This window comes from Galeopterus variegatus, unplaced genomic scaffold (assembly GCF_000696425.1).
Source record: "Galeopterus variegatus unplaced genomic scaffold, G_variegatus-3.0.2 Scaffold915, whole genome shotgun sequence".
Lineage (NCBI taxonomy): Eukaryota > Metazoa > Chordata > Mammalia > Dermoptera > Cynocephalidae > Galeopterus > Galeopterus variegatus.
Genome location: NW_007727026.1, coordinates 464,829 through 484,141, shown reverse-complemented (window position 1 = coordinate 484,141; position 19,313 = coordinate 464,829). Strand labels below are relative to the sequence as shown.

Genomic DNA, 19,313 nt, shown 5'->3' with positions numbered 1-19,313 from the left:
CACGGAAAAAAAAAAAAAAAAAAAAAAAAAAAAAAAAAAAAAGGTTTCCCAAAGATTTTACACACATTGGTTTTCAACCTCCAAAGATCCCGTGGAGATGGTGGGGCAGGTGTTTTTACCTCCTTGAGCAGGCAATGGCCGGGAGCTGCTTTGCATATGGTCACCCACACCGGAGCCCTGGTTTCCTGCACAGAGCTGCCCATGTGTCACCAGGCACACGCTGTAAGACACACTCTTGCTCCGGATGCTTGCAGGACAGGCTCTACTGAATCCTGAAAAGTCCATGAACTAATTTAGTTAGAGTGATATGAAACACACTTAAATGCCTTCTCACCACTGGAGGTTCATGAAGCACCTCAGTGTCCTGGAGAGCTGAGGCGTCTGTTCTCATGTTCTTTAGGTCCCTTGCACAGTGTGGACAGCACAGGGATCGGTCTTTGACACACGCTGGGAATTTATATGAAATGGTTCCCTGTCTCTGAATTCTCCTAAAAATGGAAATGCAGAGCAAGCCCGGGGTCATGGCCTGTGGTTCCTCAGGGTGGCCTGTCAGGAAAGCCTTTGGCCTCTATAAAGTGTTCCTTGGTCCGTCCTTTCCTTCCCTTTCCACTGTTCCCACCTGCGATGACTGTGGCCTCCCACGTGTCCCACCCATTTCCCAACACCACAGCTGTCACCTCGGGCTGCAGCTGCCTCTAATCACCTCTCACGCTGGGGACAGAGGGATCTTTCCAAAGCTTTCCTGTTCTTAGTGAGGACTGTCACAACAAAATACCACTGGGTGGCTTAAAACTATAGGAACACAGGCTGTCACAGTCCTGGATGCTGGAAGCTTGAGATCACGAGGTCTGCAGGACCACGCTCCCTCTGAAACCTGCAGGGAAGATCAATCCTTGTCTCTCCTGGCTTCTGGTGACACCAGCCGTGCTGGACGCTGCTTGGCTTGTATGCATAACTCCATTCTTGCACTTGTTCATTGGCATGTGGCCATCTTCCCCCTGTGTGTCTGTGTCTCCTCTTAAAAGGACACCAGTCACATTGGGTTCAGGACCTACCCTGCTCCAGCATGACCTCGTCTTAATTTACTTAATTATATCTGAGGTATTGGGGTTAGGACTTTAATGTGTCTCTTTGAGGGGACACAATTCAACCTGTGACATTCCTGCTGCTTACAGGATTGAGTGTAGACTCCTCAGCGTGGCAGGTGAGGTTCTCCGTGTCCTGTCCACAGCATCTGCTGCTCACCTGGTGGGTGACAGATGTGTCGCTGTCTGCTGCTTTTTGAACACTCGTCTTCCTAACCACCGGTAATGCTGTTCCCTTCGGCAAGGACAAGTCCCCTGTGTCCTCGACCAGTGAAGTCCTGTGCTTCCTCCTATCTCAGCTGAAACGTCTCTGGTCTATGATGCCTCCTGTGCCTCCGTCTTAGCTGGCCCCTACTTGTTATCACGTGGAGGTGGAATTGATTGCCTGACTCAGTCTCCCTGTGTGCAGAACTGGGCACGAGGCAGGCAGCAGTCCGTGTGGGATGAACCCGTTTCCTGAGACCCCCACCTAGTGCCACTGCTCCTAAATCCCCTTGTCTCGCTTTCTTTGTTTTTTTTTTCCTGGTGAAGTTATTTTTTCTCTCGAAAAAGCGAAACCAAGCTAACGAGCCAGCCTTGTCCTAACCAAGGCCCCTGAGACACCAGACACAGAGACCCTCCCCAGTCTACCTCCACCAAGTCCCAAGCACTCAGATGGCACCCACGATGGCTACGAAGGGCAGCAGGGCCCATCTGGGTCCTTGAGCCATTCACAAGGCACAGAGCCCAGGACAGGGGACATCCCTTGGGTCACATTCATGGTCCTTCTTGGAAAGAACTCCATCATTTTGCATCCAACTCTGTCTTCCTCTGCCCACCCCCAGCACACGTCTCTGCTTGGGTTGATGGATCTCTGTACCTGCGGCTCTCCCGGCCACCTCCCCCTGCCCCAGCTGTGTCCACCCTCTGCAGTCACTCAGTTCCCCCGAGTCCTGGGCATCCTCTAGACCCAGCTTAAGCGTCAGTTTTCCCAGGAGACCTGCTCTTGCTGCAGCCTGGGTGTCCCTCTGTGCAGATGTTCAGCAGATGTTTACTTAACACTGCCCCAGAATCTGGGGGTGCAGCGATCACAGTCTCTTTTCAGGAAAAACTCACAGTCTCTCTGAAGAAACAGACAGTGCTTCAAAACAGACTGATAAGAGGTATAGGACAGATGGGTGTGTGTCCCGTGCTGGGGGTGACAGTGAGAACTGATAAGTCTGGGGCAGAACTATGTGACTCTGAAGTTCTCTGTGGCTGATTTCTATTTACTTATTCATTTGGGGGGAAGGGGTTGGAGGCTTCCAGAGGTTCTGAAGCTTTCCTGCTGTGCTCCAGAAAAACTCCAAAGAAAGGCATTTAAAACAAAACTCCATTTTTGTTTCTTTTTCTCCTCAGTCAAAGGAAGATTTGGGCAGTTTGGGAGGTGAAACTTTGTTCAGGCTGGAGGACAGGGACAGGGGAGAGGGGGGACTGAGCAGGGCTTAGAGGGCAGGGGAACCAGGCACGTTCTCGCTCCTCTTGGGGAAGTCTTCAGAGAATGGCTACGTTGCTTAATTTGAAATAAATTTCCAGAACATTAGACACCCGCCTGTACATACAAACTAATTTTCAAATTTGTGATTATAGGAGCATTTGCATTTTGAATTCCCTGTAACAGTGCTGCCCTCAACTAATGCACTGAGGATCTGTGCCTAACCATGCATGATTGCTGGCTGGCTTTTAGATTTTTGTGCCATCTACAGGACATTTACCTCTCGAATCCTTCCTATTCAGTCCAGCACAGAGCTCTGCCCAGACCACAGCCTTGTGGACCCAAATGACTGCCACAGAAATGGGCAGAAGAGATGGGTCGATCCCATAATTCATGAAAACAAATGTCCTCAGTGTTCAACTGCAGCAAAGGGAAGTGTGGTTCAGTGGTCAGAGCTGAGGAAATTAGGAAGGCCTATTCTATTTCATCCAGCACAAACTACTTGTCAACCTTGATTTCATTCCTGTCGATTGAGAATAAAAGTCATCGATGGGTCAGGTCAAATGTTAAGTCCAAGGATAACTATTTTTAAGGTTTTGAATTGAAATCGTGACTTTCCCAAGACAAAGCTTCCTTTTCACTTTGATCCTGTTATCGACTGACATTTAAAAATAACTCTCTTCTTTCGTTGCTTTTTACAGTCAGACAAATACCCCATTCAAGACACCGAACTCCCTAAAGGTATGTACAGTTAATTCTTGAACTTGTGATTATTTTAATATCTCGAACAAAGCACTAGTCAAAGTAATTTTATATTCTTTGAAATTGTAAAACAGAAACCTACTGATGATTTAGCTCATGAATTGTTACATGATTATCTCAGAAATGAATTTCCTTATGAAAATCTGTAAATTATAATGAATTATACATTAAATTACGATGGTGTTTTTAACAAGCATACAATGAAGGTAGCCAAGACTCTGGGTTGCAAGTGACAGAAACTAACTGAAAGTCACTTAAGAGGGGCAGGGGACTTCTGGCTCAGGGGTTTCTCAGTGCTGCCGGATCCAAGCATTTCAGTGATGCTCAGGTTCAGTCTGTCCACCTCGCGGCCCTGTCGTCTGTGTTGGCTCCGTTCTTGGGGAGGATTTCACTGCGTGGAGGGAAAATGGTTGCACGTGGTGCTGCTGAAGGTGTTGGAGAAGAAGCCTTTTCTCCCAGTGCCCATAGCACAGTTTTAGGGACGATTAGGATTGAGACAGTTTGGGTCATGTGCCCATCCCTGAATCCATTATTGTCATCTCAAGGATGGAGGACATTGGCCAGGGCTGAGCCTTGAGATTGGGTGGGGTGGGCGTGGAGTGGGCTGTCCCCAAACCACAGGAAAGTGTGTTCTCTGGCTAGACAAGGAAGACGTCTCAGGCCCAACAGCAAGCCAAAAGACTCGAGTTATAAGCGTGGCACAGACCACACAAGTGGCCAGAAACTTCTCTCATAACCCCCTGCAGGGCTGGGTTCCACATGGAGGCCACGCTGCTGGCTGGTTGTCACTCTGGAGCATCTGCCTTATGCTCTGCTGACAACCTAGAGATGCAGGGTGGGGCGGGGTGGGGACAGTCAGATCTGACCGGCTGCAGAGGTGGCGGGGCACCCTGCTGTGCATGGTCCCTGTGGACGGGCAGGACTGCCCAGCACACCCGAATGAGAGTTTCCCTTGCAGGTCTCCTAGTTGTGGGTAATCGCAGGGAGCTCCCTGCCAGGGCCAGCCTGTGGTTAAGTCTGGAGTTCAGCCGAGGCTCTCTCCAGACTCTTCTGCTCCCTGAAATGACACCTTTAGAATGTCATTCCTTTTCTCTCCAGTACATGTCCTTGGAGTGACAGTGGTGTAGGGAATAGAGGCTGAGGCCAAGTCTGGGGCCAAATCCTGGCTGTCCTGGGGGGCTCCTGGCAAGCCCCCTCCCCTCGGCCGTCTCTGTGAATGACCTCCAAGTCTCCCCACCACCCCCCGATCTGGACTCTGTGTTTCAGCAGGACAGGGGAGGGTGCACATCAGGCCACAGGGACAGTGCAGAGGCAGTCTCGGGCAGTGGTTCTTAGACTTCAGTGTGCAGTGAAAAATCATGAGGGAGCTTGTTTAAAATGCAGATTCTGGGCCCTGTTGCCTCCAGATCATGATTTGGTAGATCTGGGATTGGGCCCAGGAATCTGCATTTTAACTCACACCTGTGTGGTTGGGATGTGGACCCCACTTTGGGAGCCTGCTTAAGGAGCTTCAAGGGTTACAGTAGAGAGAACCAAACGGCAGCCCAGCCACCTGGCTCTGAGTGGCCTCAGCAAGTGACTTCAGGTCTCAGGGTCTCGGTTTCCTTGTCAGTGCAGTGGGGAGGTCAAGGTTGGCATCCGCCTTATGAGAATTCAGTGAAATGAGTCTAGAACGGTGCCTGGCTCACATGAGCACCAGACAGGGCTGCAGGAAAATCTGGCCAAGAAGTGTGAAAAATCAGTTTCAAGGACTGTCAAAAGCTTTCAAGCAGAGTGACAAACGTGGAACTGTCATAGGAGGAGACCGAGCTGCAGTGACCCTGGCTGTCTGCCTCAAGATCTTTTTTTTTAATCACTCTTGAATGTAATTTCCTGTTTTGAAAGAAAGAGATAGTTGCTTAGCAACCTGCTACTACAGGAACCACACAATCGGGGTTCTCCTAGAATCTGAGCTCTATAAAACCTTAATTTAAACCATCATGAGTTTACAAGTTTACAAGTGATTGTGAAAACCCTGACCTTTCCTTTGTCCATATTCATGGTGAACGGTACCATTAAATGCATAATTTCTTATCTCCAAATAAATACATTAGTTTACAGGTAAAGGAGCCATGTCCAGAAGCTGAAAAACTTAACTCCAATATTTGCTTTCAATAATATATCAATTTGATAGGGTCAGTATTTTTCTTTAACATCCCTAATGGGGCCAATACTATCATTAGACATCTACGTAATTTTCTCATCCACGTTGTTTTTAGNATCCGAACCCTCGGACGGGAGCGCCACCGCGCTTCCCAAGCGGCGCACTATCCAGTGCGCCACCGGGCCGGCCCATAAATGCATAATTTCTTATCTCCAAATAAATACATTAGTTTACAGGTAAAGGAGCCATGTCCAGAAGCTGAAAAACTTAACTCCAATATTTGTTTTCAATAATTTATCAATTTGATAGGGTCAGTATTTTTCTTTAACATCACTAATGGGGCCAATACTATCATTAGACATCTACGTAATTTTCTCATCCACGTTGTTTTTAGGGAGAGAAAAATCCATATGAATTAGTGAAGAAACTATTTCACAGATTTAAAAGTAAAGGTAATCTAATTATATTAAGTATAAATTAGGACTCTGACATTTAAATGAGTTTTGGGGGGCCTACTTTATTGAATAGGGGAGTGATTTGTAATTAGCTTTGACAATTTCCATATGGTTGAAAAGTTCTCAAAATTTGTTTTCTTAAGCAGATTAAGTATGTTTCACAAAATCTTTATTATACTGTGAGCATATTCAAAGCTATTCTTTAATATGAGCCAAACTAGAGTGGTTTTGACTATTGTGGTTTTATCATCAATCAACGGTGGAAATTGAGTGTAATTTCAGTGATCAGCATGTGGTTTAGGGGTGAAATGTGTTAATATTATACCTGTTTTCCCTGATTTTAGAGATCTGGGGGGTTGTCTGTTAGGTTCTCTTCTGATAGCTGTTCTGTGAGCCTGCAAGTACTAGACTTAGAACTAACGTGTATTTCACATCACACGATTCCCTGTATCTCATAGAAGCCTCTGGCTTGAGTATTCTGGAGGGAACATGACCCTTCACATTTAGAGAGAAAAATGTGTTTGGAAAAAGAACTTTGATTTTTGAGCCACTATTCATAGGGGAAGAAAATTGCACATCCTTAAATACTCACACAAATAATCAAGATTTAATCATCTTCAGGGCCGGCCCAGTGGCGCACTGCTACAGTGCGCCGCTTGGGAGCATGGTGGCACTCCCGCCGAGGGTTCGGATCCCACGTACAGACCGGTTCCCGCTCACTGGCTGAGCGAGGTGCGGGCGCAACACCGAGGGTTGCGATCCCGTTGCCGGTCCCGGTCCGGTACGGGTGCGACACTGAGGGTTGCGATCCATTGCCGGACACGAAAAAAAAAAAAAAAAGATTTAATCATCTTCATTTTCTCCAGTGTTCCTGCTGTTTTCTTTCATTGCTCAAAAAAATATTACAGTGATTTTCAACGTTAAAGAGAGGTAAAGTAGATGGATTCTACTGTTAGTAATTTTGAGAAATATGTACTTAAGCACAGATGTTATTTTGTGAGTCTTTTAGGACAATTTGTTAATTAAATGTAGAAGTAGTCGTTCAGTTTGAACAAGTTAGGAGAAAATAAATAAGCACTAAGGAAATCACTAAATGGTTCGAAAGTAAAACTGGGTGTCCTTCTACTAACAAGACACTATCTTGTATTGTATATGATTTCCCTCCCCGAAGACTGACGTGGCAATTTGCTAATAGGTGTCTGTATTGGTCCATTTCTGTTGCTTATAACAAAATACCTGAAACTGGGTAATTTGTAAAGAAAACAAAATTCATTGCTTACAGTTTTGGAGTCTGGGAAATCCAAAGTCAGGGTATGCATCTAAGAGGTTCTTGGTGGGGAGTCTCTACAGAATCCCATGGTGACCCAGGGTGTCATATGGCGACAGAATCCCATGGTGACCCAGGGTGTCATATGGCGAGGGGGAGGAAGGTTTTTATATGCTCACTTGCTCTCCTTATGAAGCCCCCAGTCTACTCCCTGATAAGTCATTAAACCACCTAACCCATGAATCCATGAATGGATTAATTTGTTCATGAGAGCACAGTCCTCACAATCCAATCACCTCTCAGGTCCCCACCTTTCAATTACCATATTGGTGGTTAAGCTTGCAGGGGACATTCAAACCACAGCAGTGACCACTCTCCAAAAAACATTTTTCTTTTGTGCATAGGAGGGCAGAGGGGAGAGAGGACTAGGACCACGGGAGTGTTTGCAGTACCACATAAGAAAAGTTGCTATTTAATTAAGTCCTCGTATTGGAAGAAAAAATGCTTTTAAAACATGCTGGGTTAACAGATGACATTGTGAGAATTAGTGTAACTGTAATCACTTGTCTATTATGTTTCACTGTGGAGAGTCACACTTTGGTGTGCATGAGTTACCTGGGGTGCTTGTTAACAATGCAGACTTCTGGGCCCCCTGAGATTCCAATTAAGGGGCTCTGGGGTGGAGCCCCACAATCTGTGTTGTTAACAAGCAGCCCAGGTGATTCAAATGCAGGAGGGCTGGGGACTGTATTTGATTATCAGAAACACAAATCTAGGCCAGCTTTCTATTGCTCTAGCTTGGAAAAGGTACCATATGGAATTTTAATAAAAGACTGTGCTTTTAGTTTAAATTTCTCAGATAATACTATTAAGGGAAAGAAAATCCTTTACTCCAGCCAGAATCACATGAGACAATAAATATAGCCCCTTATTTGAACAAATCTAGCAGCATAGTGCATAGCAGGTGAATGAATGTTAGTGAATATAAAAAATAAATGGATGAATTAATCAATCTCTCACTTCATCTTGACTTTTAAACCCTGAGTTAAGTGTTTCTCTATTTAAGGCTTTATAACCGTAAAAATTTACACGATGCTAATAGTTTCCTTTATAACATTCTCTATTTCTGTCGACTTTGAAGTTTAGAGTGTGGCCTTGGATTCTGTGGCAGAAGATTAAAATCTAATGGAACAAAATCAGTTGTTCACACATTCTGCACACTTTCACATACGTAAACCTACGTAAGCATGGAAGTTTCTTCCCAACAGTGTATCTTTTTTTTTTTTTTTCCTTTTTGTCTTTTTTACTGACCGGCAACGGGATCGCAACCCTCGGTGTTGCACCCGCACCACGCTCAACCAGTGAGCGGGAACCGGTCTCCACATGGGATCCGAACCCTCGGTGGGAGCGCCGCCGCGCTCCCAAGCGGCACACTCTCCAGTGCACCACCGGGCCAGCCCCCAACAGTGTATCTTGAAAGATGTTAAACATTTAACATGCATTTCAAGTGCCTTTGACTCTGGCAACCACACTCTGGCAACCGCAGAACTGAAACGGTTCTGGTTTGACCTTCAAAAAGGTGAGATAATCCCACACTCTGCTGCCTGGAAGGCTTAGTAAAATGTCAGACAGATGTCCCCAGTGGAATTTGATGTATGGTGGTTAATCAGAGGAGGATGTTTGACCGCCTCTTCACCCTGTCAGTGAGCAAGGGACTCCACCTTAGGGTTTTGGGGACAGCTGAACACATAGCAGGACAGAAGAGGCCAATAGCAGTGTCCTCATAGCCTGGGGAGGACGACACCGCATGCCACGTGGGGCCACACAGCGGTCGCTCTCAGGAGCAGAGTGAACACCCAGGGGCTGTGTAAGGCGCACGTTGTCATATCAGGAGGGTGGGGACCCGCAGGTTCCCACGGGAGAATTGTCTTAATTCTGTGGGTGGTTTGTTTGATTGGCCTGTTGGAATAATTCTGTGGGGTGGCAGGGACTCAGAGATAAGCAGGACCATGCCTGGGCCCCTTCATAAGGGCCACTGTTTATCTAGGGGACGTTATCCATGGGACAGGTGTGGGTAGGGGAATTTGCATTCGGCCACTTGAGACCCTCTCGCTTGTGCCAGTTGCAGTTGTCAGGGCAGCACAAAGCAACGGGTCTTCATTTTAGGTTTTATACCACAATTAACTCCTCGATGTCACAACATCAATTTAAACCTCGATGGGACTGCGACTTCTAAGGAATAGAAGTGCCTCTCTAAGAAGCAGGGTGAGGGCTTGATTGGGAGAGGGCCACATGGCGAGAGGGTCACCAAAAGTGTGGACATTAGAAGTGTCCCCCTTTATAGATGAGGCCATGTGTTGGCCATGGCAGCCAGTGTTAAGTGACTGCTTGTAGTGTGGCCAACTGCGCTGACCCTTGGTCCTGTCCTTTGTCAGGGACATCCTAGTTAAGGGATGGAAAGCAGCAGCTCTCCAGTGCACTCTGTCACCTATGATGGTGGCGATGTCATCTGAAAAGTCTCTAAACCCCCATTGCTGTTCACTCAATTGCTTTGAAGAAGCTCCCCAGGTAACCTAGGAGTCTGGGAGAGGGGACCTCTTCCAGCACCATGGCCTCAGGCCACCCCCTCCTGCAAGTGGAATATGCCAGAGGGCCCAGGTTTGGCTCCGTTCTGTATGAGGGAGGCCTCAGTGGTCATGCAGAGATTGCTGGATGCTGCTCCCACGAACCAAGGCATAATGGGCAGTGGGCTATGGAGGGTCACAGGCTCAGGCTGGGTGGGCACCTGTTTCAGGAGAGCCTGGTATGCAGCCAGCGATTGCTGCTCGAATGCTGTAGACAGCAGGATCTAGGAGGGCAGTTTCTGGCCCCTGAAGCCTATGGACAGCTGGTGGCCATCATGGGTGGTCCAGAGACATGGGAATAAGAGGAGGTCACGAAAACCCTACAGTGCAATATCTGGGGTATTAACGCGAGGGCCTGTTGAAGACTTTCGTTGGACAGGACCAAATTTACAGTGGGCTGATTTGCAAGTAATAGCATCAGCGAGATTAAGTAAAATTTGTAAACGAGGACTATATTAGACTTGTACTAACACTGTGGGTGCAGAAAGGGTCAATCGCTGTTTATTGATAGTGTCAGGGAGGAAGCAGCCCTTAGTTTACCAAATAACTTTTATAAATTTAGCTAAGGACCTTGTGCCATGTTGGGGGCAATGACCCATCTTCTTCCTGTGAGCATTTTTGAGTATTTGTGTGGCTTGGATGGCTGTTTCAAATGAATGACCCCAGAGGCAGATGCCATCCAGATAGTGTCCCACCCACAATCTGGAGAAGGCTGGATGCAGCTACGATCTTGCTTGCAAACTTGTGCAAACTCTGACTGACAGGCTGTTGAAATTGGCACTGAGAAGAATGTATGAGCTAATTCTTTAAGAGCAAAATATTTACTAGTTGCTGATAGGATGGAATCGGTGATTTCAATTGTGTGGACACGGGAGCCTTACGGGACAGGACCACAGCTGTGAGGTTGCAGTAATCCACCACGAAGCACCATTCATTTTTTTTTTCCAGGTCTAAGTACAGGCCAAGTTAGGCTGCTACGTGGACAGGCAGAGAAGATAACCACCCTCCACGCATGTGGTCTTCTATAATGCATTTCGATCTTTGAGGGCCCTGTTTTAATTTACACGAGGCCATATGATTTTTTTTTTTTTTTCCTTTTTGTTTTGGTGGCTGGCTGGTACGGGGATCCGAACCCTTGACCTCAGTGTTATTTACCAATACCATGCTCTAACCGAGTGAGCTAACTGGCCAGCTTCCCATATTAATTATTTTAACTCAGGGTGCCATAGGGTCCCACTTTGTTAAGCCAACTCGTAACTGCCAAAGATTTAATTTAATATTAATTTATTAGGACAGCGTATTCATGCCCACTCTGGGATATTTTAGGGCAATGGGTGCTACGACCACAGTTCTGCTGCTTAGGTGAGGAATCTCTGTTTTCCTCTATTTTATTCAGTAACTCCCCTCAGATTAAAGGAGGTACCATGTTTACATTTAGTGGCCTCTCGAGATATTACTGTAATTCGAGCCCCAGGACTGATTAAGTCCACAAAGCTTTAGCCAATCAGTGCATTTTAGCAGATGTTAAAATTAATTCAAAACCTACCTTGCAGGATGCAAAGCCAATCAGCACTCTAATCTTTTTGCTGTATAAATTATTTGAGTAAATTCTGTATTTCCGATCGGGTCAAACTGTAGACCTCTGTTTCATGTTTTTCCCCCTCTTTGGCCTCCTTTCCTGTACCCAGTTTCTTTCTAACTTTCTTTCACTCCCTTTTCTTGGTCACTGGATGTACTTTTTTGGGGTAAGCTGGGGGTGTCCTCTATTCTCATATTTGTGAATTTCTTCCTCAGAGTCCCGTGAGGGTTGGGAGCCTTCCTGTGGCAGTGGTTTCTTTCACGTGGTTTAAGGACCCCAGGCTTAGGTCAGGTTGAATTAACCCTTCGCTGTGCCACACGCAGGGTGACATGGGTTTTCCCTGCAACTCTGGATCAGGATCTTTGTTGTGATGTGGCCCAGGCACCAGAGTGACACAGTGAAAGGGTACTGGGCCCGGAACCGAGAGGAACACATCCTGAAACCTCACGCTGCCGTGGTCCTGTCTTCTGCCATGCAGAGTTTCTGTTGATTAATTCATGGATTGATGTTTTCCCCTCCTGTGCACATTTGCTAGGAATATTTTGCGTTTCTGGCCGCGTAAAATTGCAGCTTTCAGTTTTTGTCTCCATCTGATCACCGTGATGTGGACCTTCTGGGTGGTTACAGGAAAGGGTTGGGAGCCACCTCATAGACAGCTACCTCTTTCCCCAGGGAGTTCCGGTCAATCTTTCTGGAGATGTGGTCCAGATCCAATCAGGTGGTTTGCCTCTGGCCCAGGTGGGACCATCAAGACCCGGGATCTCAGGATAAGGTCTTTGGGGGCACCGCTGAGCTGCTGTGCTGGGCAGAGCCTGGGCCACAGGCTGCCACGCTGTGCCCCACAGTGACTTGGGGGGTCAGTAGAGCACACGTGTAACAGTGAGGAAGCAGCTTAGGAGACAGGCAGGGTCCCTGCCCTTGCCAGGACATCAGCAATCAGGGTGCCAGGCAGAATTCTCCCTGGGGTGGGGTCTCCTTCCTTTCTGTCAGCCTCACAAAGGGCCATCCCTGTGCCTGTCCCTGGGATGCCCACTCATAAACAATGTCTGTGTGGCTTCCCCAGGTGGCCAGTGATGGTCACCAGGCTAGACACAGTGCCTGGAGAGTTCTCACCTGACCTTGATGAGGGGGACTTGGCAATACCACTTAGGGTGTGTACAGGTGGGAGCCTCGGAGGCCACCCTACCAAACACGGGCCACACCTGATGGCACACCACACTGGGGTCTGGTCACTCACACCAACTGTCGTCTTGGGACAAAAGCATTTTAGGTGGGAAGAGATGGCAAACAGCCAACAGAGACAGCGTGACACTACATAGACCCAAGCGTGAGTCTGCCAGCCACAGGGGGCTCCTTCCGTGCGGCTGGCCAAGCGCAGTCAGCTGTGACTGAATGTCCTCGATGGTAGCTGGATGTCCTTAGGCCAGCTGTTTTCACATCCACCTCCTCACCCCATTGGGGAGGGAGGGATCGTGGTCTAAGGTTATGGGGACGGCCATGCACAAGGCACCCAACCCCAGACATATGAGACTGACAGAAGCTTATGAGTCACCTGTCCTCACAGCCTGGGAACAGGACATGGCACCCCATGCAGGGCCCCACACAGGAACACGGTGAACACCAGGGACTGTGTGAGGCAGGCATTGTTGTATCAGGAGGGTGGGTGCCCCCTGGTTCCCATGGGAGGACACATTGGCCTATTTGAATAATTCCACAGGCTGGCAGGGAACTGCAACCTTCTTCTGAAAGGTAAGCAGGAATTGTGCCTGATTCTTTGATAGGGAGCATGGTTTAGCTTAGGGGACCTAATCCTCGGGAGCAGAGTTGGAAGGGACCTTGCAATGAGGCCATCCGGATTTTACCAGATGTCCAGGCAGCACCTGAGACTGAGCCTTGGTTCTGGATCTCACACTGCAGAGCACGTTCTCTCTTTATCCAGCTTTGTCTTTTTTCTTTTTCTTTCTTTCTAGCTGAGTGTGAGACAGTTACCATGAACTGCCCACCAAATTCTCATATGCAACATCAGGTAAGAATAATTTCGTCTATATTTTTACCACTAGGTGTTATGATAATCAACCTAGGATTTTTTAAGGAATTATCTTACAGAACTTTGAAAATAAAGACTGAAGAGCAGGATTTCTAGATAATAAATTTGAAAATGATCTTTTAAGCATCCCAATATGGTAGCTCATCTAGAGAACCTTTGTTACTTCTAATAACGGTGGTAGCTTTAGTCCATTCTTTGAAATAAATATTTATCTTCAGGCCAAGAACAGAAGAATCAATGCTAGTGAATTAGAAAGAAGAGTTGTTGCTGCAGATGGGAACATTTTTTTAGGACACAACGAAACTGGATACTCTAATATAACATTTTCGGAATGGTTTATAAAGCTTTTACTTTTTTCAGATATCAGACGTCAACTTTAACATACCATTTCTATGGTCTTTTTCCAAAAAGCAAATGTGTATTGTGTTCTGATTAGAAAAGAATGTTTATTATTTTAAAGTTCAGATTGTGCAAAAATGTACAAAAAGAAAAAAAAAAAACATTGAGAATTACCTGTCATTTCACTGTTCACTTTTTGATGTGTGTCCTTCTAGAAGCTTCCTTTGGTCACTATGTCCTTCAGTGACTTCTTGTACTGTCCAATCCACCTCTGTTCATTCACTCGAAGCTCATCAGTAAAATTGCATAATACCTCATATCTGCTAAACTATATTTAGAGCCTCAAAAATCATGTTTTGCTTCAAGATAGGCTGGCTTAGTCCTGATCCTTCCGTAACACCAAGCTGATTTCTAACAAGTTTTGTTTAGTCTTGTTTTTAAAACATCAATCAATAATAAATCTTTAATAGTAACATTCTTAGGTAGTCAAATCTCCTCTATAATAAAGCAGAGTTACACGATAGTTGATAAAATGGGCTATTTTAATTATCAATGCACAGCTCTCTTGAAAGTTATCAGTGGTACTAATTTTCATTGTATTTGGGGGGACCTTCGATCATTGGCTGTCAATATCAGATTCCTAATCTTTAACCCTGATGCTCGGCATTTTTCTTGGAATTACAACCAAATCATTGGCTCCTGCACTAACTGACTTTAAACTACTTTAGTAAATCAAAAGTATACATTTTTCCTTTCTTGTAATTCTAATTTCTTTAACCAAGTTTTGGTCCTCGCATTTTTTGTGATATTACATAGACTCCCTTGAAAATAAAAGAATGTTGGGTCTAGCTGGTTAGTTCAGTTGGTTAGAGCACAGCCTTGCAACACCAAGGTCAAGGTTTGGGTCCCGGTACTGGCCAGCTGCCAAAAAAAAAAAAAAAAAAACCCAAAACACCCCCCAAAACGCTGCATTGTTCTTTTAGTTTACTGTTAGGGATTTTCCAAAACCACTCAAGATTAGATACAGAATATACATTAGGACTCTGTTCAGAATTTTTTTCTAATTTTAGTACCATAGTTCTGGCTATAGCAAGTAAAGACTGTCCTAAAAGATGAAAATTTATTTCTACTAAAAAAAGGGGGAAAGACCTATTTGAGATTTTTTTTAAAAACAATGTCTTCTCTTCCTGTAAAAAGTAGGACCATAAACTAGCTACCTCAGTTGGTTTCTTTGTATAATCTGTAGGATTTGTTCTAACTGCTAGATAACCAGAAAGAGTCTTTGAAACCACGTTGGCAGTTAGAACAAAGAAAACTCACTAGGGAAGAAGTGTTTAAAAGAAAAAGAAAAACAAACCCACACTCCATTTTCTATAGTTCAGAAATTAAAAGCAAGCTGGAAATATGTTCCTTAGAATAATCTGCCTTTTAAGTGGTTTTTATTATTTAAAAACTAAAATCCACTTCTACTAAGGCTCGATTTCAGCTTGATTTCTTTGAACGAAACAGAGGAAGACTTTGTGGTGTCCTAGCATCAAAAATTAAAGCCTGACATCTCAGACAGAATTTCATAAAGAACCCTTTACTTTTGGGCATTGAAAATCAATACCCCATCTACTAGAATTATCCTATCCTACAGTTTATCACAACTGGTGTTTATTGAGCATATGGTCTGAGACCAGATCTGGACTGGGTATTCTTGGATATTGTATTAGTCTATTTCTTAGGTTATAACAAAATACTTAGAACTGGGTACTTTACAAGAAAACAAAATTTATTGCGCACAGTTTATGAGGCTGGGAAATCCAAAGTCCAGGGAACACATCTGGTGAAGGCCTTGGTGATAACAGTGACCCAGGGGTCTCACATGGCAGAATGGTGGAGCAGACAGAGAGAGAGAGATCTCCACACCCATGACCACCAGCCACTGTTAAACCATCAACTTAATCACGTCTTCAAGGCCTGAGCTTTCAATTACCATAATAGGATTTCCCACCCTCAACACTCACAATAGGGATTAAGCGTTAGGGGGACGTTCAATCCAAGGGAAGCACACAAAAGGCAGGAGAGGTGATTGGGGTTAAGACCTTAGGCAGAGCTTACAGACTTGTTGGAGAGGAAATGCACACAAAATTAGAGTCTAGGATGTGGGTATGGATCATATGTTTCAACGATTTCCATGAGACTTTATGTAAAGAAAACATTTCCTAGGTCCTTTATCCAACAAGAACAATAACTGGGAAGGAGATGAGAATAGGTTTTAAGAACAGTAACTGGTGGGTCGGCCCGGTGGTGCACTCGGTAGAGTGCGGCACTTGGGAGCGCGGTGGCGCTCCAGCCGAGGGTTTGGATCCCATATACAGACCGGTCCGCTCACTGGTTGAGCTCGGTGCGGGCGCAACACCAAGGGTTGCGATCCTGTTGCCGGTCGCGGTACGGGCGCAACACTGAGGGTTGCGATCCCGTTACCGGTCACGAAAAAAGACAAAAAGGAAAAAAAAAAAGAACAGTAACTGGAAAGAAAATTCTTGAGACTGGGAGATGATTGCTATTAATAATATAAATAGAGAAGTCAGGAAGAAGGGAAGATTTGTGTGCTGTTAGGATTGAGTCTTGTTGGTTTGTTGGTTGGGAAAGAAGAGATACAGGTTTGTGGATTTGGGGTGTGTGAGGTTTATCATACCAATGAGACATCTTGCAAAAACGCCCAGCGGGTGTTAGAAAACGCAGCACTGGGTGCTGGTTTAGGATTCATGCATCTGGAGGTTAGAGTTGAAGCTCTAGGAATGGATGAGATTGTCAAGGAAGAGAGTCCTTGCAGAGAAGCAAAAAGGAAAGTCAAGAAGGAGCCTTGAGGAACATCTAATATCAGAAGTAGCCAGAGGAATAGCCAGAGAAGGAAGCCACCCGTGGGCAAGACAACTGTCTTATTGCAGCACATACGCTGGCTCAGAGCAAAATGTTTGCTGATTATTTCAGTGTCTTGCCCACTGATTGGACCGTGTCCCCTGAGTGGTCTAAGGACTCCTGTGTCCTTTTGACTGTCTCCTCAATGCCTAGTACCTGGTAGGTCTCAATAAATATGTGTTGGATACAGAGAGAGAGAAAGCCTGGAAAGGCATTGCCTCAGGTGCTGAGGAGGGGACAGAAGGTCACGTCATCGGGAGGCACAGTATGGTCAAGTGTGGGTCCTACCAAGACACTGTTTGTCCCTTCAGATCTTATGGGGACCCTTCAGGAAGGGAATTAGTCCCATGGACAAAAATTTACTTGCAAGGGTTAAGGGGTGAGTGAATATGAGAAAATTTATGTAGTTCTATCAAGAAGTTCATTAAGGTAACAAAGAAAAACATTGAACCGCTATTCAAGGGTGCTGAAAAGTACAGAAAAAGCTTCTTTCTTTTTAAAGGATGGGATACATAAGGATTATACAAAATAAGGAATCAGCAGAAGTGGAGAAATTGAAAAAAAAAATAACAGAGAAGTAGAATAATGAATGGGCTTTGTTTTCCTACAGAAGGTACCAGGAATTAATTTTCTTAGCAATCGTTTACTGGTAACATACTTCATGTTTTGCAGGGAACACATAGCACATAGATTTCTCCCAAGGAATTTGTGACCTTGCAGGAAGATAAGATCTAGGCACACACAATCTTGATCAATAGAGTCCTCAAAGGCACAGAGAGATGAATGCACGTTTTGAAAGTAAGAGCCTCAAATCCTTTGCAGAAGCAGGACTTAAAGAAGGCTGGAAGGGGAAATTTTAAACATTCTTTTTAGACATAAAAGCAAGATGTTAAGGTAGTTGATGTCAAATTTGAGTTGTGCCTCGAATGATGGCATTTGGATGGGGCAGGAAGGAAATCAAGCAAAGTGATTAGGGGCTAAAGAGTTGGTTCTGTTCCTGCAGCAGAAAGGCCGATGACCTGCGTGAAACAGGTCGTGATGTGTAGAGTCTGATAAATCTGAGATACGGGATAGATGGGGAAGTGTCTATTCATCCCTCCGTCTAGCAAGTATTTGGTACCAGCACTCTCTTAGGGGCTGAGGACACGGTAGTGAATACTTAGAGCTTACGGTCAAGTTCAGCATGTAAGATCCTGGCCAGGAAAGCTAAATGGGAGTGTTTGTGGGTGCTTCCTAGGCCAAGGGAGCTAAGAAACTCCGCCTCTTAGAGGATCTCAGCCCATACACATGGAGGCAACAGACACAGAGAAGACCCGGACCAAGTTATTGAACAGGGAAGCAAACTTAATTAACAAAGGAAGGCTCGTCTCTCTCCCCTCTGGGCATAGCTGTTAAGCCCTCTGCATCCAGCATTTCCTCTAAACACTACTTTGGAAAGCGCTGCCTGGGTGGAAATCTCAAATGCCAGGGATGGAAGTGTGGACTTGGTCTCCCACACCCTGGAGACTTCCCCAAAGGGTCTGACTTGGAGCAAGAGGAGATGAAAACCTGCTCTAGAAAGGTTATTCTCACAGTGGCTTGTCCAGGGGACAGGTAGGAAGAAAGACCAAGGCCAGGAGACCTTCGGTGGCTATTGCGGTCACCCAGGGAGGGAATACCAAGGGCCTGGGTTTGGGCTGTGGCAGGGACAGGCAAGAGGGGAGAGACCTCAAGTAGGGCGTCTTAAGCAACAGAAACTTACTGTCCTGTGGTTCTGGAGGTTCCAAGTCTGAAACCGAGGTGTGATCAGGGTTGGTCCCTTCTGAGGACAGTGAGGGACAATCTGTCCAGCCCCTCTCCTTGGCGTGTAGATGGTGCCTTCTCCCCGTCTCCCTTCACATCGTGTTCCCTCTGTGTGCGTGTCTGTCTCTCTCCAAATTTCCCTGATTTATTGGATTCAGGCCCACCCTGATGACTTCATTTTAACATGATGACCTCTGTCAAGAGCAAACAAACTGTTCTGTGTTCGAGGAGCAAGATGTATTCCTGGGCAGTGTTAAAGCAGTAAGAGTGGTAGACATGGAGGGTCCCCAGAAAGCAAGAGGCTTGTGCCCCCTCAAGTCCAAGCAGCCTTCCCTCTTCTGCTGCCCAGGCGTGATGTGAACAGAGACGTTTGCAGAGGACGCACAAGGCCAAGTTCTTTCCTCCAGAAACCCACGGTGGAGCTTAGCTGGCAAGATGCACAGCACATGCACAGGCCCATGCACCCCAAGACTGGTGCTCAGGGGGGTTTTCCAGGACTCTCTGCTGCAATGGGCTGGACCTGTTACTTGGGAGGGTTGAGGGTGGACAGGCATTAGCTAGACCGCAGGTGGAGGGCGGGAAGTAGGCCAGGTTGCAGGAGCTGTGAGCTTCCAGAGCAGGAAGAGCTGGTCCTCTCTCCCTTCCCCGTCTCTCCTGCCACCCCCCAAACTAACATTCTCAGGGAGGGAGTCGATTTTTAAAGCCTCGTGGGAGATTCTGATATACTCCACTCCCTTCCCTCAAAATAAAATCATTGAACAGGAGGAATAAATGTCCAGCCAGGGGTTAAATCCACCTATTCCACAGCAGGCTTGATAATAGGAATAATTTCAGTTCACGTGAACATAAATCTACAGTTGAATTGATTGC

At 45.9% G+C, this 19,313-nt stretch overlaps 1 protein-coding gene across 1 annotated transcript in view; it reads left to right on the top strand.

Annotated features, from left to right (window-relative positions):
* The window catches only part of EDARADD (EDAR-associated death domain), a 66,063-nt gene that overhangs the window by 10,677 nt on the left and 36,073 nt on the right, over positions 1-19,313 (top strand). Inside the window, exons 3-4 of the mRNA XM_008573417.1 lie at positions 3,240-3,279; positions 13,339-13,394. Of these exons, the coding sequence (XP_008571639.1) occupies positions 3,240-3,279; positions 13,339-13,394 (96 nt within the window). The remainder of the gene's footprint in view (positions 1-3,239; positions 3,280-13,338; positions 13,395-19,313) is intronic.